The 25,306-nt window shown below is 41.5% G+C and overlaps 2 protein-coding genes across 3 annotated transcripts; both read left to right on the top strand.

Annotated features, from left to right (window-relative positions):
- The first annotated feature begins 18,329 nt into the window (after nt 1–18,329).
- On the top strand, nt 18,330–22,418 carry LOC128870471 (homeobox protein onecut). 2 transcript variants are annotated; one of them, XM_054113145.1, is made up of 4 exons: nt 18,330–21,299; nt 21,383–21,513; nt 22,010–22,181; nt 22,268–22,397. In XM_054113145.1, exons 1-4 carry the CDS (start codon nt 18,359–18,361, stop codon nt 22,297–22,299), a joined length of 3,276 nt encoding a protein of 1,091 aa, XP_053969120.1. In that variant the 5' UTR covers nt 18,330–18,358; the 3' UTR covers nt 22,300–22,397. The 2 variants fall into 2 exon arrangements, with proteins under 2 accessions (XP_053969120.1, XP_053969119.1); XM_054113144.1 differs by having other exon boundaries at nt 22,010–22,418.
- LOC128870473 (uncharacterized) lies at nt 22,418–24,738 on the top strand. The gene has a single exon (XM_054113146.1). The coding sequence runs from the start codon at nt 22,607–22,609 to the stop codon at nt 24,074–24,076; it is 1,470 nt and encodes a 489-aa protein (XP_053969121.1). The 5' UTR covers nt 22,418–22,606; the 3' UTR covers nt 24,077–24,738.
- The last annotated feature ends 568 nt before the right edge of the window (nt 24,739–25,306 follow it).

The raw sequence follows: 25,306 nt of genomic DNA, 5'->3' as shown, positions 1-25,306 counted from the left end.
TTCATCCCTCAAGCATCCCAAGGAGCGGAACTGCTCCAGAGAACTCCCCTAAGCCTCGAAGGCCCATGGCAGCCATCCACACTTTCACAGAAATATCTCAAGGAATACCTGTTGTCTTCTTCTTAATTGGCCCGATAACCGTTTATGCGATTTTGGCCGAGTTTAACGCCCGTCGTTTCGTTCTCGTGCTCACCAGCGCCAATTGGACACACCAAGTGAAGCCAAGTCCTTCTGCACCTGATCTTTCCAACGCAGAGGAGGCCTTCCTCTTCCTCTACTACAACCACCTGGTACCGCATCGAATGCTTTCAAAGCCGGAGCGTTTGTATCCATTCGGACGACATGACCCAGCCAACGTAGCCGCTGGATCTTTATTCGCTGCGCTATGTCTATGTCGTCATAAAACTCATACAGCTCATCGTTCCATCGCCTGCGATATTCGCCGTTGCCTCTCAAACACTCCAAGCGCAGCTTCATCGGATGTTGTCATCGTCCAAGCTTCTGCGCTATACGTTAGGACGGGCATGATGAGATCCTTGTTGAGTGTTAGTTTTGTTCGTCGAGAGAGCACTTTACTACTCATTTGCCTACTTAGTCCAAAGTAGCACTTGTTGGCAAGAGAGATTCTACGTTGGATTTCAAGGCAGACATTGTTATCGGTGTTAATGCTGGGTCCTATATAAGCGAAGTCCTTTCCAACCTCGAAATTATAACTGTCAACAGTGACGTGAAGCCGATTCGCGAGTGCGCCGACTGTTTGTTTGAAGACAGTAGGTACTTCGTTTTGTCCTCATTCACCACCAGACCCATTCGCTTTGCCTCTTTAGCCAGTTTGGAGAAGGCAGAACTAACAGCGCGGTTGTTAAGGCCTATGATGTCAATATCATCGGCATACGCCAACAATTATACGCTCTTTTAAAATATTGTGCCTGAGTGATGCGGTTCGTACGATGCTCTCCAACATCAGGTTAAAGAAGTCACACGACAGCGAGGCACCCTGTCTGAAACCTCGTTTTGTATCCAGCGGCTCGGAGAGATCCTTCACAATTCAGACAGCGCTGCTGGTGTTGAGCAACGTCATCTCGCAAAGCCGTATAACTTTTCGGGCGTTGTTCTTATTGGCCAGCATCTCAAGCTCCTCCTCGCACTCCAACATGATCAATCTGCTTACGCGTTTTTCGATCAGGAGACAGCTAGGTAGCTTGGTGTATCTTTTTATGCTGGAACCTGGTGCTGCAGACTACCATGTTTCGGGCCCCGGCGAAGTCGATCAGTCTCTGTCCGTTACTGGATGTGTCCTTGTGCAGACTGAATTTTCCGACTGTGGGACCAAAAATTCCCTCCTTGCCCACCCTGGCGTTCAAGTCGCCAAGCACGATTTTTATGTCGTGGCGGGGGTAGCGCCCATAGGAACGTTCCAAGCGCTCATAGAAGGAATCTTTGGTCGCGTCGTCCTTCTCTTCCGTCGGGGTGTAGGCGCAAATGAGCGAGATGTTAAAACATCGCACTTTGGTGCGGATTATTGCGAGACGCTCGTCCACCGGAGTGAACGACAGTACTTGGCGACGAAGTCTCTCCCCCACAACAAATCCGACACCGAATTTGCGCTCCTTTATGTAGCAGCTGTAGTAGACGTCGCAAATGTTTTTCTTGCCTTGTCCCTTCCATCGCATTTCTTGAATGGCAGTGATGTCAGCCTTTATTCTCACGAGGACATCAACCAGCCGGGCAGAGGCCCCTTCCCCATTAAGGGACCGGACATTCCAGGTGCATGCCCTCAAATCATTATCCTTATTTCGTTTGCAGGGGTCGTCATCAGTAAGTTTTTACATTGGAGGGGATTTTTAAGTGGCGGGTCCCAAATCCAGCGCACAACCAGCTATCCTGGAATGCTTTGCATTCTCACGTTAGCTCGCTCCCGAACGGGTGTTCAGAAGCTACCCAGAGGATACGTGGGCTAATTTCGGACGTTGTCAGCTGCTTGAACCATATGCAGAAGAGTCGTCCTGGCCACTCCCAGTCGGTCTTACGGACTGGGCTAAATCGCTACATGAATATTCAGCCAAAGCATAAGCTAAGTCCGCAAAAGCAAACAGCTAATAAACAAAAAGTAAAAATAACGAAAAATGGTGAAGACGGTACTGAAATAAACAAGAGCAAAAGTACATATAGCAGTAAGTCTAAACCATCCCCAATATACTTAAGGCAAAAAAAATTCAAATACTCTCGGAAACAATTTAGCAAAGTTATTAGAGGGTGGCACTTGAAGAAGCGGGATTTGAATTAAAGTCTATATTTAATATAAAAAACAACAAAGTCCCACAACCAAAATTTCGTATAGAACTTGAGCCATCAGTAAAAGGTTAAAAATTATCTCAAATCACTATGATTGGTAAACCTTGGAAAGATTTAAGCCAAGCATCCTCATACCGGCCAATTAGTCTATTTTCTGTACTCTCGAAGCATTTGGTAAAGTTGTTCTTGCAGAAAATGATGAAATTAGGAAAATATTAAAATAATATAATTATAAATTTGGATTTAGAGCAAAACATAGTACAACTGAGCAAGTTCATCGCATAGTGTCCTTTATACGAACGAAAGTTCTTTGAAAAAAAAAAACAATACTGCACTGGACTGTTCTTACACGTAGCACAAGCATCCGATAAGATATGGCACCTCGGCCTAATTTACAAAATTCCTATATTACCAGAGAATGTTAATGGAATGAGAAGGAGCAAATGTTACGGTTAACCATTTTTAATACAATTGAGATTTGAAAGATTTGTAGTAAGGGATTTTAGAACACCGGCTTTATAGACACCACACTGAGTTTTGCCCACACAAAAATTGAAAACACCACACATCATTCACCTTAACACGCAATACATTTCTCACCTCGACATTAAACCAATTAAATTTTTACTATTTTCGTATTTTTGAAATAATAAGCGAATACGTAAAATGTATTACACAAAATTTTTTTCGATTGCATTAATAAAAGAATAAATAAAAAATAATAATTTGGCGCCGAGAATTGATATCGAGTCTAACATGTGGCGAGGAAAAATACGCGGTGCGTTTATTTTTGTCACTGTACTGGTGCAGTTGAGACTGAAGCTTTCCGATGTCGAAAGTTCTTTGAGTAGTTGCTGCATCGGATCATACATACCAAATTAAAACACTAGAAGCCGGTCTTCCATCTATCGCCACATGATCGATCTGGTTTCGCGTTATTCAATGAGGACACCTAGCTTGTTTTTATGGTAAAATTTTGTACTGCAGACTACCAAGTTTTGAGATCCGCGAAGTTGATCAGCCTCTGGCCGTTGCCAGAAATTTCGTTGCGCAAGCTAAATTTCCTTACTGTGGGACGAAAAATTGCCTCCTTGCCTACCCTGGCATTGAAGTCACCAAGCACACGGTCAACGTATGCACGTTCAAGGCATTAATGATAGTTCTGCAGTCTTTTCGCGAGAGCGTAAGTACGAATTGAGTCAGTTTCTGTCGTTAGTTTTACACATGACGTTAGCTGTTTTGCATGTGGTTAGATTAGTCCACCTAGCTTTCACTCGCCTTTTCATGTAGTCGTTCATAATGCCTTTGTGACCAGTTACCCAGTAGATATGCAGCCTACTGTTTGCGGTTAACCTTTTTATGGCCTCCCTGCTCCGTCGAACATTTTTGGACTTAATACAATATGAGCTTATTTCTCTTATTGCTGCTTGACTGTCCACGTATATATTAATTGTTGAGTTCTTTCTCGTTCTAGTGTAGGCTAGCTCTGCGGCCTTCCCCACAGCAAAAACTTCCGCTTGGAAAATACTGCTGTGGTCTGGCAGCTTGATAGGCTGTTTAATCCCTAGTTTTGAGCAGTAGATACCCGCTCCCACTCCATCTGAAGTTTTGGACCCGTCTGTATAGATGTGAAAAGTTCTATGGCCAGGCTTCATGCCTTTGTGCCATCCCTCCTCTTCAATTGTAGTACGAAACCTTCTCTCCCAACTAAAGTACGGAGTCATGTAGTTTGTGCAACTTGAGCTCCACTTTCCTATTGAGCTGTGACCGAAGGTTCTGCTGGTGAATACTCCCGCAGCCACCAACCTCCTCGCGGATTTCGCTGCCAGGTTTTCCGCCATAAGGTCAATAGGTGGCATGCTGAGAATCATTTCCAGCACCGCCGTTGGAGCGGTTTTCATCGCTCCTGTTATGCACAGAGCAGCGAGTGGTTGAATCCTTTCTAGTAGCATTAAGTATGTTAGTTTTCTTGTCGCAGTTCACCATACTAAGGCCCCATACAGTAATATCGGTCTAACTACTGCCGTGTAGCACTAATGCATGAACGAGTATGATAACCCCAAGTAACACCCAGCATCTTTTTACATGCGTACAACGTGTTACTGGCCTTTTTCACCCTTTCCTCAACATTGCGCTTCCACTGCAATTTACTGTCTAGTATTACTCCGAGGTACCTTCCATGATCTTTGAAAAGTAGTTCGTTGTTGTCTAGCCTCGGGAGGTTTCACGTCGGGAGCTTGTACTTCCTGGTTAAAAGTACCATGTCCGTTTTTCCGGCGTTTATCCCTAGCCTTGTGCGAGATGTCCATTGGTGTACCATTGTAAGTGAGTTATTCATCACATTACTGATGGTGTACAGGTACTTTCCCGTAACTAATATAGCTATGTCATCTGCATATGCCACTAGTTTTGGTGTCCCTCCGTCAAATTTCTTGAGCAGTTCATTTGCTACAAGTAACCATAATAGCGGCCGCCGTAGCCGAGTGTGTTGGCGCGTGACTACCTTTCGGAATTCGCAGAGAGAACCTAGGTTCGAATCTCGGTGAAACACCAAAATTAAGAAAACCATTTTTTTAATAGCGGTCGCCCCTCGGCAGGCAATGGCAAACCTCCGAGTGTATTTCTGCCATGAAAAAGCTCCTCATAAAAATATCTGCCGTTCGGAGTCGGCTTAAAACTGTAGGTCCCTCCATTTGTGGAACAACATCACACCACACCAATAGGAGGAGGAGCTCGGCCGAACACCCAAACAGGGTGTACGCGCCAATTATATATATTTACATAACCATAATAGCGGCAATAGTACCCCACCTTGCGGAGTGCCATTGCATGTATATTTGGTGACGCTCGTATCGTTCCATTCTGTTCCTATCTTTCTGCTAGCTAATAGCTGCCTTATCTCCCGTCAGGGAATGGGCCTAATTCTAAACTTTCACTTTACATGGCAGCTCTAATAGACGTTGTAAAGTTCAATGTTCTTCTTGCCTGGCCCGGCCCATCGCATCTCTTGAAAGACAGTGATGTCAGCTTCTGCTCTTCCGAAGATATCATCCGGGCGGGCAGAGGCCGCTTCCCAGCACGTTCGCAGGACTCGTCATAAGAGTAGGCATTTTTCATCGGAGGTTTTGTTCGGTTTTTCGTTGGGGGAGGATTTCACCGTGGCAGATCCAAAGCCCAACGCTTAACCAGATACCCTGGGTTGCATCCCTTTCTCACCTTAGTTCTCTCAAACGTGCTGGGAAGCTACCCCAGTATACTTGGGCGAAGCCGGGAAGTAAGGACTATGATGTGAGGGCATATACCAAGAATATCCGGCCCCTTAATGTGAAAGGTGCCCGGCTGGTTGATGTCCTCGTGAGAGTAAAGGCTGGCATCATTACCATTCAAGAGATGCGATGGACGGGGCAAGGCAAGAAGAACATTGGACCTTTCGACGTCTACTACCGCTTCATAACGAGAGAGAAACTTCGTCGCCAAGTACTGTCGTTCATGTTCATGGACGAGCGTCTCGAAATAATTCGCATGAAACCAAAATTTTTCAACATCTCGCTCATTTGAAGAGAAGGACGATGCGACCAAAGTTTTTTCTTCTATGAGTGCCTGGAATGTTTTCATGGGAACTGACCCCGCTTCTTCTTCTTCTTCTTAATTGGCGCGATAACCGCTTACGCGATTTTGGCCGAGATTAACAAAGCGCGCCAGTCGTTTCTTTCTCGTGCTAACCGGCGCCAATTGGACACCCCAAGTGAAGCCAAGTCCTTCTCCACCTGATCTTTCCAACGCAGAGGAGGCCGCCCTCTTCCTCTGCTACCTGCACTGACCCCGCTACGATATAAAAATTGTGCTTGGAGACTTCAGTGCCAGAGTGTTCAAGAACGGAATGTTCAGCCAGACTATGCACACGCCACTGTGCAGCAAAACACGTACATCTAACTACTCAAAGTATGTTAGACATCGGAAAGCAACAACTACAACATAAAGCCAGAAGATTCTCACTCGTCCTCTCAGAAAGTACCATCGAACAACACGCATGCATGAGCATAGGAACAACATGTCTCGGACTGACGAGGGGAGAATAGCGATAGCGCGTTAAAGAACGACAAAGCTGCGAGAGTCAACGGCTGAGCTATTCAAACACGGTGGTGTGGAGATGGTAAGGTGGAATGCATCAGCTCTTATGCAAAATATGGTCGGATCGAAGCATGCGTGCCGATTAAAATTTAAGTGTGCTCTGCCCAATCCACAAGAAGTGATACTTCAATATGTGCAAATACCGCGGGACTACTTTTCTAAATATCTTGTATAAGGTCCTAGCAAACGTATTGTGTGAAAGGTTGAAGCCCACCATCAACCAAGTGATTGTACCATGTCAGTGTCTTTTTATATAACGAGGTTTCAGACAGGGTGCTCTCGGTGGTATGAGTTGTTAAACTGGATGCCGGAAAAGTTAGAGCGAGCCGCACTGCTTAATCGCTCACGCACAAGGTTTTATAAGAGCGTACACTTGTTGACGTATGCCGTGAAGTACTTCCTATCATCAATCAAACAGTCGGCGCACTCGTGTATCGGCATCCACGTCACTGTTGACAGATTTCGTTGACTGTTGACAGACTTCGTCAGCCTTGAAATCTAACACAGAATCTCTCTTGCCAACAAGTGCTACCTTGGACTGAGTAGTAAAGTCCTCTCCCGACGAACAAAACTAACACTATACAGGGCTCTCATCATGACTGTCCTAAAGTATGGCACAGAAGCTTGGACGATGACAACATCCGATTCAGCGACGCTTGGAGTGTTTGAGGAAAAGATTCTGCGGAAGATTTTTGGACCTTTGCACATTGGCAGCAGCGAATATCGCAGACGATGGAACGATGAGCTGTATGAGCTTAAGGACGACATAGAATAAAGATCCAGTGGCTACGCTGCCTACGTCATGTCGTCTGAATGGATACAAAAGCTCCGACCTTGAAAGTATTCGATGCGGTACCTGCTACTGGCAGCAGACTAAAAGGAAGGCGTTCTTTGCTTTGGAAAAATCAGGTGGAGAAGGACTTGACTCACTTGTTATTTCTAACTGGCGCCGAACTGAAGATCTTCAATGAAGATATCCAGTAGAGCTTGGAATGAGCACTGGAATGGCTCGCTACTACGTGTTGGTTTCGTTTGTAATGAAATCGTTCAGTGTGGAAACGAAAAATTTGGCTGTCGTCATTTATGTCGACGACGTACTCTTCCGAAGCAAAGATAGCGCTATGGAAGGCAAGTTGAAATATAATTTGTGCCAAAATTTTCAAATGAAGGACTTGAACTCATTACTGGGAATTAGAATAACGCGAAATAAACTTATTTACTTGCCAAATACGTCTATATTGTGGGCAACAAAATTTTTGTGTTGTGCCCGCTCAGAAAGCGCTGTGCGACGCAGCCTAGCAAGAGCCGTGCAGGGCGCACAGAAAAATAGCATGATTCGGTAATTCTCAAATATATAAACACTACAGTAAAAAAAGGCAATTTCTGTAATATGTTATTAATACTGTGAATATATATCTTAAGTAAGTAATTATTTTCTATAAGAGAACAAAAAAGAATGGATTTGCAATTTTTAATAGCACAAAATGTCGAAGAGGTAACCATGTTTTAAAAATCACCATACGCTACGACTGTCACCATTCTGTCGGGCATTTAGAAGACATATTTACATATGTAGGTATATGTATATATATGGTACATATGAATATAGGAGGATGCAGGCACTTGTCACGACAAAAATTGCCAGTTCAACAAATCAAGGCGTATGGATGGCTCTGGAGCGTGAGGGAAGACGTAATGGGATCGTTTTATCAATGAACGCGCCTTGCTTTGAGAGATATGCGCTTGCGGTTATGAGATATTATAAAGGGTGGTTAAGTTTCAAGGGCCGGTGCTGATTTTAAATAAAATACAATTTGTTTAGGAAATTATTGTTATTTCTCTTTATTATGACAATATTGGTATGGCTCAATTACGCATGGGACAAAATATAGGCCAAATGGCCTCGGCGGCACACCTCCATGGTCGAAATTTTCGATGACGTTAAGGGGGTCTTCTGGTCTCGAGGCCCTGAAATGAAGGGTTTTTCTGGGGATTGATTGTGACAAATCCTGTGAATATTTTAAAAAAATTTTTTTTTTATTTTAAAGGTACATGTCTTGGCTTTTAAAAAATGGTTTTGACATTGAAAAAAATTAACACCCGCGACCTTGAAATGGCGCTGAAGACGTCCACCTCCAAACGAAACAGGTCTCCATTTTGGTCACGGTTTTTCCACCTGGGTAATCAGAAAGCAAAAATTAGATATGCGTTGTCTTCAGAGTTGCCCTGGTTAAGTTTTCTCGTGACAGATTTTTTTTTTTTAATTTTTTTCAAAAGTTATGCAACAATTTGCAAAAAAAATTTTTTTTTGCTCATTTTTTGAACTTTAAAAGGTTATAAAAATGGAATGAAAAAAAATTTCAAAAATCGTACACGGGGAAACTTAGCGGTAAGTTTTCCGAACCTTTTAAGACCAAAACCATTGAAATCGGAGTATAACTACTATGAAAAGAGTGACCAAAATGCTTAACACGATTTTCGGGGAAACGCGTTTAAAGATAAAGTTTATGATGAAAACGGCCGGAGGAGGGTACACTTCGGTGCCCAGAAAAATGTGAAAAAATGCGATTTTCAAAAAATCCTTTCTGTGGCGTATTCTCGCATACACATACAACAAAATTATGCAAAAAAAAAAAAATCGATTTGTTTTTCGCTGGAGACCAGAAGACCCCCTTAAGGCATAATTGAGGTTCTATGCCGTTAATGTGCCGACTTATCTCATCCTTTAGCTCTTGAATTGTTGCTGGCTTATCGACGTACACCTTTTAGTTCAAATAATCCCATAGAAAGAAGTCCACCGGTGTCGAACCACATAAGATCTTGGCGGTCAATTGGCATCGCCGCGACGTGAGATTATTGGGCCATCAAATTTTTCGCGCAAAAGAGCCGCTGTTTCGTTAGCCTTGTGACAAGTGGCAGCGTCCTGTTGAAACCACATATCGTCCACACCCATATCTTCCCATTCGGGCCATAAAAAGTTCGTTATAATTTTACGATAGCGAACACTATTCACAGTAAGTGCCTGACCGGCCTCATTTTGGAAAAAATACGACCCAATGATGCCGCCGGCCCATAAACCGCACCAAACAGTCACTCTTTGTGGGTGCATTGGTTTTCCGCCAAATGCGGTAATTCTGTTTATTGACGAATCCAAGGAGGTGGAAATGTGCCATCATCATCTTCACAAAATCACGAAGTGCGCGATATGCATTTTGATTTGAATGCCCGTTTTCATAATAAGCCTGAATAACTGTAACAGGTTGTTCGATTGTGTATTTTTCCATGGTTCAAATTGAATTAGTCTGAAGTTGAAAAATATCAAATGAAATGCAGAAAAAAGCTTGACGTTTAGGTGTGGTTTCCATTCAACATCGGCTCTTGAAATTTAACCACCCTTTAGAACATTTTGGAATGCTTGGCGCTTCGCATGCTGCTGCTTCTGCGCCCACGAAGGTATTTTGCTTTTGTAATTACAATATTTGGAATATCGACTGGGGGACAGCAAGTTTCATTGAATAAATAATAAATAAAGGACATATATTTGTATTAACCTTAATAGGTAAGTACAAATATTACGTACATATATATAGTAAGTACATATAAGATCCTCTAACTCCTAGTTGGAGCAATCTATGGTAAGTATAAAATTATCTACTTTTACGCGTGATAATATACATATTTAAATAAGATACATATGTACAAAATATTTTCTATAAAAATTCTCCAAAAATCAAAAAGAGGCTAATCGTCGTCTACTGCGTTGAGTGTTGTGGCCACTAAAACAATCCATCCTCCTCTTTTGGGGATACTCCCTTTCCGGAACTACTTTCTGCATTACTTCCGTAGGGCACAGAACGGCGTCCATGAAGTGGGTCGTTCTAATCACCCACACCTAGTTCTACCATATGCGTTGCCAATTTTCTGCTATAGTCTTGTTTTCTTATGTGTCTATCTGTGGCGCGTTTGTGTCTATTAACCACAATTGGTTCCTTCGCCTGTGGTCCTCTGCTGTAGACATATCGAGCTTTTATGTCATCCATTGACTCCATTGCTCCGCTTTTTGAAGCAAAGAGAACATCGGAAGAATACGATGTCAAATTTGTTAGTATTGACTTTCTCCCGTTTGATATCAGCGTGAGCGTTTCCTCAGGTGTTCATTAGTCAAACAATTAGCGATTCCTTACTCATACATATTTATGTTTGTATGTTACCGTACGCTTGCTCAGAGCATAGGCAAATATAGTGTTATTCAACAGGTGCGCTTCAACTTTTTTCCGATAGGGAGGGCGAACGACGCAATATTTTTTATTTTTCGCTTGCCATTTGTAAACTTCATTAGTATACATTTCATTATGGAACGCTACACACTTGAGCAACGTTTGCAAATCGTGCAAATTTTTTATGAAAATAATCGTTCTGTTGCTGCTACTTTAAGAGCATTACGGCCATTTTACGGTCCATTTAACAAGCCGTCCCGTTTTGGGGTTATGTGAAGTCATTGGTCTACAGTAACAAGCCGGCGACGATTTGTGAGCTCAGAGCCAATATTGAACGCGAAATTGCTGGAATTTCGGCCGATTTATGCAAAAGAGTAGTCGAAAATTGGGTTCAACGATTGGACTTCGTAAAACGTGCACGCGGTGGTCATGCAAAAGAAATCGATTTTCATACTTAAATGTATATGTTCAAACTCGATAATAAAAAAAAATTAGTTAAAAAAGTCAAACCGTTTGGGTTTTATTCAAAAAAGTTCAAAAGTTGAAGCGCTCTTACTGAAAAACCCTATACAAATACGCTTGCTCAGAGCATAGGCAACCGTCCACACAATTTGCAAAAGACAAGCCATCGCAACCATCAACCGTCACACCTAACTTAACATTCGCCGAAACAGCAGCTTTATTACCCTTACGCCATATTACCTGAACTCACAACAACAAATAACGTAATCCACGAAATTAAAGATATGATGAAACAAATAATAGCACCAATGGCGAACGTGATGTCCATAATCACACTCCTTGTTACAAAACTAAATGAACAGACAAAATAAATTAAAAAATATAATAAAATTATGGAACGCAAACGGCCTATGCCAGCATATTCATGGACTCAAATCTTCCCCACTTGACTACGAAATAGATATTTTACTAGTGGCCGAAACTCACTTGACAAGCTACGTTAAAATTTCTGACTATAAATTATTTCACACCATTCATCCAAGCAACAAGGCGCAGTGTGGCACAGCCGTAATTATACGACAAACCGAATAGAAATGGCCCCTTACAAAAGAGATAACATTGAAGCTACGACGATTCAAATTAAAAATCAATCCGGATTCTAGACAATATCCAGCACCTACCCCCCGCCGAAATAAAACAACACGTCTACCCAATATCTTGACTACCTGAGAACTCTTGGCAGCCGGTTCATTGCCGGAGGCGACTACAATAAAAAAAATATAAAAGGCAACGAATTACTCGACCCGATTAAAACAAACAACAGAGACCATGTAAGCACTGGTGAGCTCACCTACCTCACTGACATGAAAAAGAAGCCAGACCTGATTGACTTCTAAAGGGTTTTTAATAAGAGGTGTTATTTTGATATTCAAAAATGATCGGATGTTTATTTCATTATAAGGAGGAAGGTTTGCTGGTAATAGTGGAAAAAAAAACAGACAAACGACCACCACGACTACGCTCACAGGACAATATCCTTTTCATGAAATTTTCCATAACCGAATTGCAAAGCGGCTGCATTATGTCATCGATAGCTTCACGAATTCCATCTTTGTAGTCTTGAATCGACTGGGCTGTTGGCGAAATACCTTCTCTTTCACGTAGTCCCAAAGAAAAGAGTTACAATATGTTAAATCACAAGATCTCGGTGGCCAATTGTGATCACCTCTTCGAGAGATAACGGTGCGGAAGCTCTCCCGTAAAAGATCAATAGTTTCGTGGCACGTAGCGCCGTCTTGTAGAAAATAAACTTTGTCCAGATCAATACTATCCAATTCCGGGTGGAGGTTTATATTTTCTAGTAAATAGCACCAGCTCCGTTTTGTCAGAGTTGACTCGGAGGCCGCAAGTGGTAGCGCAGCGATTGAGTACAGCAAGTGATCTTTCCAAAATCTCAGCCATGCCAGAGGAAAACGGTCCCGATACCATCCGAACCAAGTCATCGGCGTATGCTACTACCTAAGCCCCACCCTTATTTAGCATTATCAGAACTTCGTCAAAAGATCAGTCAGTAGATTTCTTGCAGGACAGGAACCACCGAGATACTTGTTTTCTGAAGCCTCACAGGCAAGATATCGTCAGAACCAGGAGATTTAAAAGGAGAAAAACTATTTATTGCCTACGCGATTCTGTCAACTGACAGGATAGATTCCAGGGAAACATCGAGTAGCCCTACCTGTCGACTTGTGTCGACAATGTCACGTGGGGTAATAGAATTTTCCGCAAAATGATTATTCACCAGGATAGTCAAAGATTCTTCTGTAGATTCAGCCCACTCCCCATCCAACCTTCTTACAAGAGTTCTGCAGGAGTGGTCTTGCTTAGCCTGGCAGAACCCTTCACGGATTCAATGGACTCGCAGTACTCCTCCCAGGAGTTGCGTTTCGCATATTTAATGGCTTTTCTGTATTCCTTCAAAATTGCACGTTAATTTTTAAAGTTTTAAGTTTGGTAGCAAACCCTCCTAACTTTTTTTTCAAGTCGGTCAGCGTCTTGCTCCAGCAGGGAGGAAAGTCTTTCTTGCTAATTTCTGGACAAGCCACTTTGAAGGCCGTCTGATAGGATCGCTGCAAATGTTCCACCTGCTTGTCCAGTTGATCAGTGGATGACTAGGGAAAAGTTCGTCTGTTCAATTTATTATTGAAAACCCTATTAAACAGAGACCAGTTGGGTTTTTAGGGTTCTTATGTTGAGATGTGGTTGATTTGGCGAAATTGATTTCGAAAGGATCAATCTGTGATCCGAGAGAGAGTTTCTCTGAGAAACCTTCCAATTATCAAGCCTAATGGCAGACGAATTAGTTGAGAGTGTGATATCAAGAACCTCCTCCCAACCGTTTGATGTTTCCGATGCTGGAAATACAAACGTGGGGGTGTTGCCCTTGTTCCAAATAAGGAGATTTCGACTTATAATGACATCAAAAAGTGACTCACCTCGATCATTTATCTCGCTGCTTCCCCAAATGGTATGTCTCTCTTTGCCGTCGCCTCTTTATTAAATGAAGTTGAGTCCACCAAACGCCTCACTTCCTTAGGAGGTGCTGCATTTTCGTGGGCCATGTATGCAGAAACCAAATAGTATGTAGATACTTCTACTTCTACACGCACCACTGTAATGTCTGGTGAGCTGAAATGAGAAGTCAGAAAGGCATTAATAGTATTCCTAACGAGGATACAAGCCCTAGGCTTACCTTCCGGCTGGACATAAAAAATATCATAGTGTCTGCTCTGGAGGCCCATGATTTTAGACTGCAGAACTCAGGGTTCTTGGATCAGGCAGATATCTATATCTTCCTCCCTGAGGATGACACAGAGGCTATCGCTGGCTAAACTAGCGTGGCTAAGGATAATTTGAGCTACCCTTAATATTTCTTTGTTAAAATATGCTCACCAAAGCCTGTTTTATGGCCGAGCTCCGAGGATTTCATAGAGCTCTTTGGGTACCGCGTCCATTGCAGACGGCCGAAGTTCGCCGAGCTGATTTCCTACTTTCCCTTTTCCCTCCAGTTCGCCATCCCGAGCACCAGACGCGGGGAAGATCTTAAATTTGGTCGTCCTGACGCCTAAACGCAACTTGTGCTTCTTTTCCTCGAGTCCCTTCTCGGACTCTTCAGAAATTAGCAGCAGTGCCGTGGGGCTGTTTTTCTGAGGTTCCTCCAACTTGATCACAGACCAGTTGTCCATAGGAACCTCAAGGTTTTGAAGCTTGAGGCACTGGAGGATCTCGGGACCCTCCAGATTGACCTTCGGTAGCCAAATCGAAGAAAAGACTAAGCAAAGAGTGGCAAACAACAAGACATCCCGCCAATAAAGCACAACTTAACAAGATGACAAAGGGCATTAAAGAAATGGACTTCAAGGACAAAAAAATGCTGAACTGTTTGTCCAACCTAATATAGATCCAACAAAAAGCAATAACTACTCACTCTGGCGCTCAACATCGAAGATCAAGAAAACAACGCCCCACCAACATTTACAAATCAAAAGGACACTCGAAATTATAACCTGCCTGCTACATCTGAGACAGCCAACAAACCAACCAAGAGAGTAATTTCGGACGAAATTCGACGCAAAATCGTATGACCCAAAAAAAAATCTCCTGAATATGACAATATCAATGGACAAATATTTAAAGAACTACACGACGATAGAATCATATACTTAAGAAACATCTTTAACTCATCCATTAGACTAAAATATTTTCTCCTTCCCTGCAAATTTTCAGAAATAATAGCCTCGCCAAAACCAAATAAGGACCATCATAAGAGGCATATGGACCTATCAGCTTCATACCAATTCTTTCAAAACTATTTTAAAACTTGATCTATGGTCGTTTTCACCCCATCATACAAGCGAGGAACATAATTCCCTCCCACCAGTTTGGATTCCGACATAAACATTCGACTATTCAAAAAGTGCACCGAGTAATTAACAAAACTATAAATGAAATTGACAGGAAAAACTACTAAGTCGCATTTTATCTCGACATAGCGAAGGCTTTTGACACACATAACTACTATATAAGTTAAAACAAATATTTTCACTTGACAACTATCTATTACTGCGAAGCTACCTAAGCGACCGGTACATCTATGTTAAACAATAAGAAGAATGCTCAGAGGTATTAAAAATGGATGCCGGAGTACCACAAGGCAGCGTATTGGGACTATTGTCGTATATAATTTGTACATACCAGTATAACATTCCCTATCCAAATGACGTCAGCATGATTGCTACCTTCGCCGACGACACAGTATTAATTACGTATGATAAGAATATAAATGTCGCTTCATCGAAGTTACAAAATCTAATTGACGCAATGTTAACTTGGTTCGCAAAATGTGGAGTCCTAGTAAACGCAGACAAATTGGCCCAAGTAATATATACCGATCGCACACTTGACCATCGTACGCGAACATTTAATAACACAGTCATCCATCAAAAGGCAAAAGCCAAATACTTGGGAATGGTCATTGACGCAAAACTGACCTGGAGGGACCAGATAATCCAAAAAAGAAACGAAGTGAAAAACAGATTTAGTCAACTGTATTGGCTACTCAATAAGGACTCAAAACTGTCAGTATACAACAAACTATTAAAATATAAGACCATGATAATACCCATCTGGAGATACGGCATAGAACTATGGGGACAGCAAGCAAATCAATTCAACGACTTCAATCAAAAATCTTAAGAACTACCGTAAATGCACCCTAGTATACAACAAATGAAGACTTACACCGCGACCTCAAAAATGTATCCCATAAAAGATGTAATCCAAAAATACAACACGAAACACACACAAAAATTACTAACTCTTTCGAACAAAGAGGTACAAAAAAATACCGCACATGGAGCTGACGCAGAAATTAAGACTAAAGGGAATCACACCAACAATATTAGCAGATACAAAAACTATTTTGACAAACTATATCTAAGTAAACATGTTATTTAAAAGCTGATTTCAAGTAACAAATTATCTCCCATCCAGCCGGGCTATAAAAATTACTAAGTCTCCATGAACAGATGTAATAAAATAGGAATAAAAAAAAATCTCGAGGCTCCTAGACCCGACCCAAAAGTTCACGAAATGTCACAGAAACCGTATATATAAGAATGCAAGCAAGTATGGTAGTTTACTGTTTGCTGCAAAATGGACAAGGCGCAGGATATAGAGTATGCTGTCGACATCTTGAGTCGATTTGGAACCAACCCAAGTAAAGCGCATTGGGCAATAAAGCACTTTGGAACCATTGATAAGAGATACACTAATCAAAGGGGGTACATAGAGGTCCATGGCTATGCTGATCATACTGGTAATTTGTACACAGCTCAAACCACAACTGGCTACGTTTTCTTGCTTCAGGGTGGTGCAGTATCATGGGCTGCAGAAGTGTATTACCTTGTCTACTACACAAACCGAGTTCATGGCAAAAGTTGCCGCCCTCAAGAAAGCAGCTTGGCTGAAGGGCCTGCAACGTGTAATTTTTCCAGGAGCAACAAAGGAGCTAAGGATTAGGCCAACAACAATTCATATTCGGATGCTACAAAACACGCACCCACCCAACTTAAGTATTTGCTTCAAAGACTTAAAAATAATGAATTAAAGTTAGTTCATGTATCTTCCCATAAAATAATCGCAGATTCTTTGACAAAAATTGATTATTTACATGCATGTGTACAAATAGCCTACCGTTTGCTCTATTTTTTTTTATTTTTATTCCTTGCCTTTGCCTTAAAATATGTGATTGAACATATGTATATAGTAAAAGAACATTGTATAGCTATATAACTACATACATATTATAAGAATACTTCGTTCAGAGGCTATGTTGTAATTGTGAACGAGACGTAATGTATGGGGCAATTCTAAATATGCCCAATTAAGTATGTACCTATAATAGCAGACTGTAAAAAAAGAACACTGTAGCTAGCCTATGTTTGTTCAAATAAACTATCTCTTCTCTTTGCATAACTAAATCGAAATTTACGTGTTTTTATTTCTCGATTCCAATATTTCCGATTTTCCACCGTAATATTAAATCCTAAAACATCATAGAAATCTTTAATTGGTATAAGTAGTAGCGATTTTTTAATTTTTATTCTGAACAGATAAAAAGTTTACCACTTCAGGCAAGCTTTTTCCTTCTAGATTTGGATCTTAGTTTCCAATATTACCTTTTTTGGAAAGAGGATTTGGTTTGACATCAGAAGCTTTAATTGCAACTGCCCATGAAGATAACTTTGTTTTGATATTTTTTCGCATAGGATAACGACTTGAAGTGCTTGGTTCAGAACTTACGTTACGTTTGATTTGCGTTATATGTATTTAAAGGGGGCTTATTATACGGGTATGTTGCGATCAACACTGCCGACTCTATATTTATTGAACTGATGGAGTTTTGTTTTAAGCCTTTTACTTTTGCCCGAAAAACTAAGTTAAATTTTAACCGTTATTATTTGGCGCTGTGAATTTTACTGAAATGTTTTCAAATGGTTTTTGGGAAGGAAAATTTATCATCATAAACCTTTTTATTTTATGATAGGAAATCAACAATCACATTTTAATTACTTTTAAAAGCACTGAGCAAATATTCGACATTAGGAATGCATTGAGATATATATGTACATAATTTGTGCTAACATCCTTTTTTGATATTTGGCCGAGCTCCCTCTCCTACTTTTGGCGTGCATCTTGATGTTCCGGCAGATACTTCATATGATGAGCTTTCCCAGGAGCACCTTAGAAAACATTTTGTCTATCACTTTGGTGTTTCATATATGGAAATTTGAACCTACGCATTTCCGAATGGTGATCACGTACCACCGGCTACAGCCATTGGGAAGACATATGTACCATATAAACCATTCGACACATTTTTTTGGGGACCGGGTTCACACGTTTTTACTCTGGATTTTCTCTTGACTGCCCTGAGTATTATATATGTACATACCTATATATCTTTGTTTTGTCCTTTTTTTCTTACTAACCCAGATAATCGATTTATTCTTTTCAGATGTGCCTAAAGGTAAGCAGTTTTTGTTTGAAACTCACTTTCCGAATTTTCTTTAGTGAATGTTGAGAGCAATTTATAGAAAAATAATTTGCCACCTCCGAGGTCCCAGTAACTGTAGATGTAAATAATTTAAGGGTTGCGTACGAAAAACTTACACAATTCCAATATCAGAAAGAGTATGGACTCCTTAAACGAAATCATCGACAACCAGTCGCTCACTAGCCAATTGGCCAATGACACAAAGGATTTGATAACTACAGCCTCATCCGTAACTGGCCGTCGTGAAGTCAACTTCAGCGTCAATCATCGGCCATCGCCGAATAATACGACGCTTTTTGTTGGGAACCGCACCTCGTCGCCTCCGACATCTGCACACAACGTTGCCGTAGATAAGCATAATGTTGTGGCGCATACAGTAGTGACAACCAGCGATGGCACTATCACCAACGTAGAGGGAGCCGGTCCAGTCGTAATGGTACGAACTATAATTGATGGTCTCAGCCACAGTCCAGTACATTCGACGTTTCAGGCAACAGCGACTGCTTCCGCTCCAAATCATCACCTAGATCAACACCCAAACAATCAATATCATGTAGAGATGTCCCATGAGCAATTGCTCCAAATAGGAAATGACCACCAACGTCAGCAAGACCATCACCGCCAGCTCCCAGAGAATCGGTTACAATGCATAAGTCCTGTCGAATTTGTAGGCTCCAATGTTACCCTAGATGAGTTAGCTGTTGGCTCATCGCCCAACTCAAGTGATGTAAATTTTATTGGTGTAAAGCAAGAGCATAAGGATGTGATATTGGATACGAACGAAGTGTGTAATAATAGTAGTGGCAAGCGAAGAAGGGAAGAAACCAGCAATTTGTTGGTCAGCGCACACTTACATCATGGCAGTAATAGTGGGAGTTTAGATGTGTCACACATTGATATTAACGTCAGTGTAGATGCGATCGATGATCTTTCGTCGGATACGGTTGAGGTGACCTTAAATCAACATCACCACCACCACGTTCAACAACATCACCAACAGCTGCTGCAAAATCACTATAGTGGTAGCAACAGAAAGAGTGGAAATTCAGCAGCACAGGACTCTCAACATCATGACCATCAGCAACATCTTGGCCAACTGGGTGGATTGCACAATCAACATAAAAATGCCCAATATTCTGTACAAGAAACACCCAGCCATCATCACCAGACATCCCATCACGAAGTGTTATCGGTGATTGTGCAGCAGCATGAAGATTCCCGCGGCTCGGCTGCTCAGATGATCAGTCCTGAGCTGGGAGTGGTTGGGGACAGCTCACTAGAGCCGACCACGTACCAAACATTGACGTCAGTAAATGGACGTATGTCTCCTCCAAGCTTTAGTCCGACGTCTTCATATGCCACTCTGACACCGCTACAACCGCTACCACCCATTTCGACCATGTCTGACAAATTTGTGTATGGCGGTCACATAAACGGCGGCGGCGTGGGTGTCGGTGGCAATGGCATTGGTAGCAGTACAAGTAGTAATAGTAATTCTTCGTCGGGAGGTGTGGGACCATTCGCAGCAATGCCACATCAAAACAGTTTGGGAGGGCTCAGTTTAAGTAGCCTTAGCAGCGTCCAGTCGCCATACTCATCATATGACAAGCTGCCTTCTATGGGTATGCCAATGTCACCACCGCACAATTATGTTACCCCGCCATCGCACACACTCTCTGGGATGGTGGTAGCTTGTGAACTTCAAACAGGATCTCCGAGTCCGTGCGGTGCGCTTTCACCGCAGTCAACCTATAGTCATTCTACAGAATTGCAGTCACCTCCCCTTCCTACCTCCAAAACAGAGCACGGCGGGCTTACTGGCAGTGGCGGTAGAACAACTCTGCAAATGCACCAATCTGAATCACAGAAGCAAGTTATATGCCTTTCGCCACGCGTAACGATGGGTAATGGTACTGTTGTTAGGGAGAATGTTGTTGTTACTGGCTATGAATCACCATATGACCCCAATCACAGAGATATTTTGGTAACTACAACGCCGACGTCCTCTTCAACGTCTGGAGGACAAAGTTCTCACCTTCAATTACCGCATAGCCCCATATTAAGTCCGCACTCCGTATCAGCTGGGTCGGTATCATTAAATTCACCAGGTAGCTGCAGTATGGTTAATCAAACGGTGTTAACGTTGCCACCCATCAATGGAGCAATGGCAACCTTATCTGCCGCCTCGCTTGGAAGAAGAGGTATCGCAGAAATTTCCCCATTGCATCGAGATACTGTAGTAGTATCACTTACCCCATCGCCACCATCTAGCGATATGGTGGAAACAGCCCCCACGCTATCGGTTATTCATCAACCCACGGCTCATACACATCATCAACAGCTACAACATGTAGTCATTGGTGCACAACAACAGCACCAGCACCACATCAAACACTCGCATCCTGTCACTAGTGACTGCAGTCTCAATGTTAGCCTGTCCAACAGCAGCAATCTGCGTTTGACCAATGTACACGAACGGCAAAATATGCTTGGTCACAACAATAATTTGTGCAATATTGTACAACAGCCACGGCAACAGTTTCAAAGCGACCAGCAACCACATCAATTGCAGATAAATCTCCAACACATAACAAGCAGTAATAATGGTAGCAATAGTTCTAGTGGATCAAGTGGTGGTAACACCATAGGTGGAAGTGTCGGTAGTAGTAGCAATAGCAGCGGAGGTGCAAATTCTGCTAGTGTCCTTACTGGTGGAAACGATATGGAGGAAATTAATACCAAAGATCTGGCGCAGCGCATATCGGCTGAGCTGAAACGGTATAGTATCCCGCAGGCGATATTTGCTCAGCGAGTGCTTTGTCGTTCACAAGGTACACTTTCCGATCTACTTCGCAATCCAAAGCCATGGTCAAAACTCAAATCCGGGCGCGAGACTTTTCGTCGCATGTACAAATGGCTGCAAGAGCCCGAGTTTCAGCGAATGTCGGCGCTTCGCATGGCAGCAGCACAGATGCCTCAACGCAGTAGTATCAACGGAACGAATGGTACGGTCACAATTTCTTCTGGTGGCGGTATTGTTAGCCCTTGTAGTGTTAGCATTGGCAGCAATTCCAATGGCGGTTAGTATATTTAAAATGATATCATCAGGAAATGAGTTTATATTCCCACATGTGTTAGCTAAAAAATTGTATCTTTTTTGTAGGAGGCAGTTTGAGCGGAAACGGAGTATGCCGCCGTAAAGAAGAGCCACATATAGAACAAATGCCACAACCAAAAAAGCCGAGGCTTGTCTTCACAGACCTGCAGAGGCGAACACTCCAAGCAATATTCAAAGTGAGTAGAGTACCACTGCTGATAAAAATCGATGTCTATACATTTCTTGTATCAGCATATATATATGAACATTTAAGTTGAGATTTACTATAGCTTCATATACTTGTGTATGCTTGCTATGCCGACCGAGTGGAAAACGACTATATAGACAGGACTTCTAAAACGTGGTATTGTCGATAAGGATCTAAACCGGCTACGTAGACCTATTCTAAGGGATTCCGTAATGGCTACTTTCTTTTCCCGCATAAAATACATAGGAAAATTATACACTCAGGGTTCAATCTTGGTGATTTTCCTCGAGTTTTTTTTTATAAGGGAAAGCAAAATAACTATTACGGAATCTCTTAAAATTGTCCCGCGTAGCTAATCCTAAGCTCGGGCGTTTCTGTCAGAGAGTACTACGATTTACAGAGGTGCCAATCTAATAAAAAGATTTTCCTTCGCCCGGTCGGCCAAATTTATACATGTGATGAGTGAAATTGCCACTTTCTTATAGGAAACAAAGAGGCCTTCAAAAGAGATGCAAGTGACAATTGCTCGTCAGCTAGGATTAGAACCTACCACCGTTGGGAATTTCTTCATGAACGCTCGTCGCCGTTCCATGGACAAATGGCGTGACGATGATTCGAAAGGAGTGGGAATGCAGCGACATGGAAGCGGTAGCGGAGGTAGTGGAAATCGCTTTAGTAACAATAATAGCAATGATAACGATATCCATCATCACAACTATCACCATCAACATCATCATGCACAGCAACATCAGCAGTCAGCGATCTCCCCAAGTAATCACAATCCATTGGATCTGTGTGATGATCCCGAAGTGGACTTAGATCTCGGTCATGATGATTTCGATCTTGAAGGTGAACACGATCATGATCCAGATAATGACGACATGTTGTGACACCATACAAAACACATAATCAAGGAAGAGCGACAACAAGATCAAACAAGTCAGACATTGCAGCGGAAAAAGTCACAACAAAAGCAGTACAGATGCGAAAACCGACTACAAGAAAAAGTAACCAACAGTCTTACAAGCGATTTTGCAAGCCTTCAGCATGCGCACGATTTAGGTCACAAGCGTAGCAAACGCATGCACGCCAAGACAGCGTTACATGCTGCGACCTCAGTCGAAGTCATGCACGCGAAACAAATTTTAGTTAGCAATAAAAATTTAACGATTGTCAAGAAGCATAAAAAGTTGTATACGACCTCTGCAACTACAAATTTATCGAATGTGGATACTGAGCTGAAAAATAAGATCATGGCATTACAAACCAATACGAAAAATGACCATGGTTGTGGTGGTCAACATAGGACTTGCTTACCAACTATGAATTCGATACCTGAATTCGGTGACGGTAGGAACAGTAGTTTGATGTGTAAATTCACATATAGGGATCACAGCAACGGTACCGTTTCAAATATTTTTAAAAAAAATCCAGATTTAGTTATTGAAAGTCAGAAGAATAAGCAGTTAAGTTTCAAAAATAGCAAGTTCTTACGGTGTCCCCTGATTAATTACCTCAAACCGAACACAATAAATACGGCCCAGAGCCACATCATTGATCATGCTTCTGACTTTCGGCACAAAACGCAATTCGTACCAACTGACGTGGCAAAATACCAAACTAATACCAATAATATGGGGCAGTTTTTCTTGGCGTCTGGCGACTCTAACTGTAGTCTTAGGAAACAGCTTATAGTTGCTGTTGTGGGTTGCGATGGCAATATACAGCAAAGAAACAGCGATAATTTCGAGATTGGGAGTGCTGACATGAGCATTTCTAGCGAAGTCAACACAATTGGAAATAGAAATAGCAATGAGGATCCCCATGTTCAAAACATGACGAATAATGTCCTTGCCGAATTCGTTTTAAAAAACAATGATTCCGATAATATACTCATGAGGAGTTGCACCTCAGAGTTGTCCAAATGTAATGACAACAATGTCGCTATATACTGTGTGCCCAATAATAATCATATTAGGGAAGATTTAAGAAAGAAAACGAATAGTCCTCAATGGCAGACACCACAAGATGTGAACATTACTGGCAGTTATAGCCAAGTTGGCTGTTTATTGACCAATTCGCCCAATATACGGGGTATTGACAACGCTGGTGTAATGCACGATATGCTTAATGATCCTATTGAACAGGTGTTTGCAGGTTTAAATAATGACAATAGAAATTGTGTCGATCACAAATTAATGCCCAAATACGTTCTAAAATTGCACACGAAACAGTCGCATGCTCAATATCAGCAGCAAAGGCAATATGCGAATGCAGATATAACAGCCGACAATTTGCGTAATGCTGACTACGTGAGCGATTGTGAGGATATACAGCGATTGAAGTGCCCCAGTACCCTTAAAGGCGCGTTGACACTGCAGCAGGAGATGGTGCAGCAAGACGATCTGCAGCAAAATAGAAGTGGAAAGCTCCTCGATGACGATAATAATACTTCAGGGATTCCGTTTTGCGTGAGCAGCATAAGTGTAAGCGATTGTGTCGAATATTTAAACGACGAACTGGAAGATCTGAAGGTTATGTTAGTCTGCTAGCTGTACTTAGTGCTAGACTTTTGCAAGTACAGCTTCTAAGTTTGTGCATATTTAGAAGGTGCAGCCTACTCCATACAAACAAATTGCAGTAAGAGCTTCAAGTGTGTGGAACAATGTGACTTATCCGCGGCCGGGATTGCCTGCTTTACTAAGATATTCCAATGTAAGTATAGGACTGCACATAAAACTACATTCATTAATAAATCCTGCTAAGAAAATATACCAACGAATAGTTTGTTGCCGATCTGAATCCTCGGAATGGTCCAAAATACAAGTCTGAGCAGATTAGTTCTGATGATTGGTTAATTATAGTATTGTTTGAGCAGTCTTCCAGGTTTCAGTTATAAAACCGATGTACTTAATATACATTGCATGGCGAGGGAAATCTGCTTTCATAATGGCGATATTGTAGGAAGCCGTAATCTTATTTCCAACAATCGCATTTATTCAATAAATACATTAAATAAAATGTTTAGCAACATTAAAATCTTACTAGCTGACGTTCCTGCTATATGGAACGATCGTTTTAAATTAAACTCGATAATAAAGTTTGTAGTGAAAATAGAATGAAGACTCACGAGGGCGACGCAACAACAAAATCAGTATAGATTTTAACGGCAGTACCTTAGCACAACAGAAGCCAAGATCAAATTTAGAACTTCTTTTTAAATGAAATAAAAAATAGTTTAAAAAAACTAAAAAACACGCTTTTATTGCCAATCGAACTAAAAAGTAGAAAATAAATTTTAATGACAAAGAGACCTATAATGAAGTAATAGCAAATCGAACGATCAGTCATAGTCAACTACCTCAGAACAGAATTATAACAAAAATTAAGATACAAAGAGAGTAATTCAAATTAGAGTTAAAAGCGTGGGATGCATTTTGCTTCACTTTCATAACCCTCTGTACATAGGTAGTTGCCAATAGAATGATTGTAATATTTACTATATCAAGCATCCCACGCTTTTAACTCTAATTTGAATTATTCTATTTGTATCTTAATTTTTGTTATAATTCTGTTCTGAGGTAGTTGACTATGACTGATCGTTCGATTTGCTATTACTTCATTATAGGTCTCTTTGTCATTAAAATTTATTTTCTACTTTTTAGTTCGATTGGCAATAAAAGCGTGTTTTTTAGTTTTTTTAAACTATTTTTTATTTTCTAATTTTTAGTTCGATTAGCAAAAAAGCGTGTTTTTTAGTTTTTTTTTTTTTAAACTATTTT

This window comes from Anastrepha ludens, chromosome X (genome assembly GCF_028408465.1).
Source record: "Anastrepha ludens isolate Willacy chromosome X, idAnaLude1.1, whole genome shotgun sequence".
NCBI classification, from domain to species: Eukaryota; Metazoa; Arthropoda; class Insecta; order Diptera; family Tephritidae; genus Anastrepha; species Anastrepha ludens.
This window is presented reverse-complemented; position numbering and strand designations above follow the sequence as displayed.

What these genes read in the sequence shown, in the direction of transcription:
- LOC128870471 (XM_054113144.1), top strand. Translation starts at nt 18,359, where the DNA reads ATGGACTCCTTAAACGAAATCATCGACAACCAGTCGCTCACTAGCCAA. An exon ending in TGGCAGCAATTCCAATGGCG is followed by an intron (nt 21,300 to 21,382) that starts GTTAGTATATTT and finishes TCTTTTTTGTAG; the next exon opens with GAGGCAGTTTGAGCGGAAAC. An exon ending in CACTCCAAGCAATATTCAAA is followed by an intron (nt 21,514 to 22,009) that starts GTGAGTAGAGTA and finishes ACTTTCTTATAG; the next exon opens with GAAACAAAGAGGCCTTCAAA.
- LOC128870473 (XM_054113146.1), top strand. Translation starts at nt 22,607, where the DNA reads ATGCACGCCAAGACAGCGTTACATGCTGCGACCTCAGTCGAAGTCATG.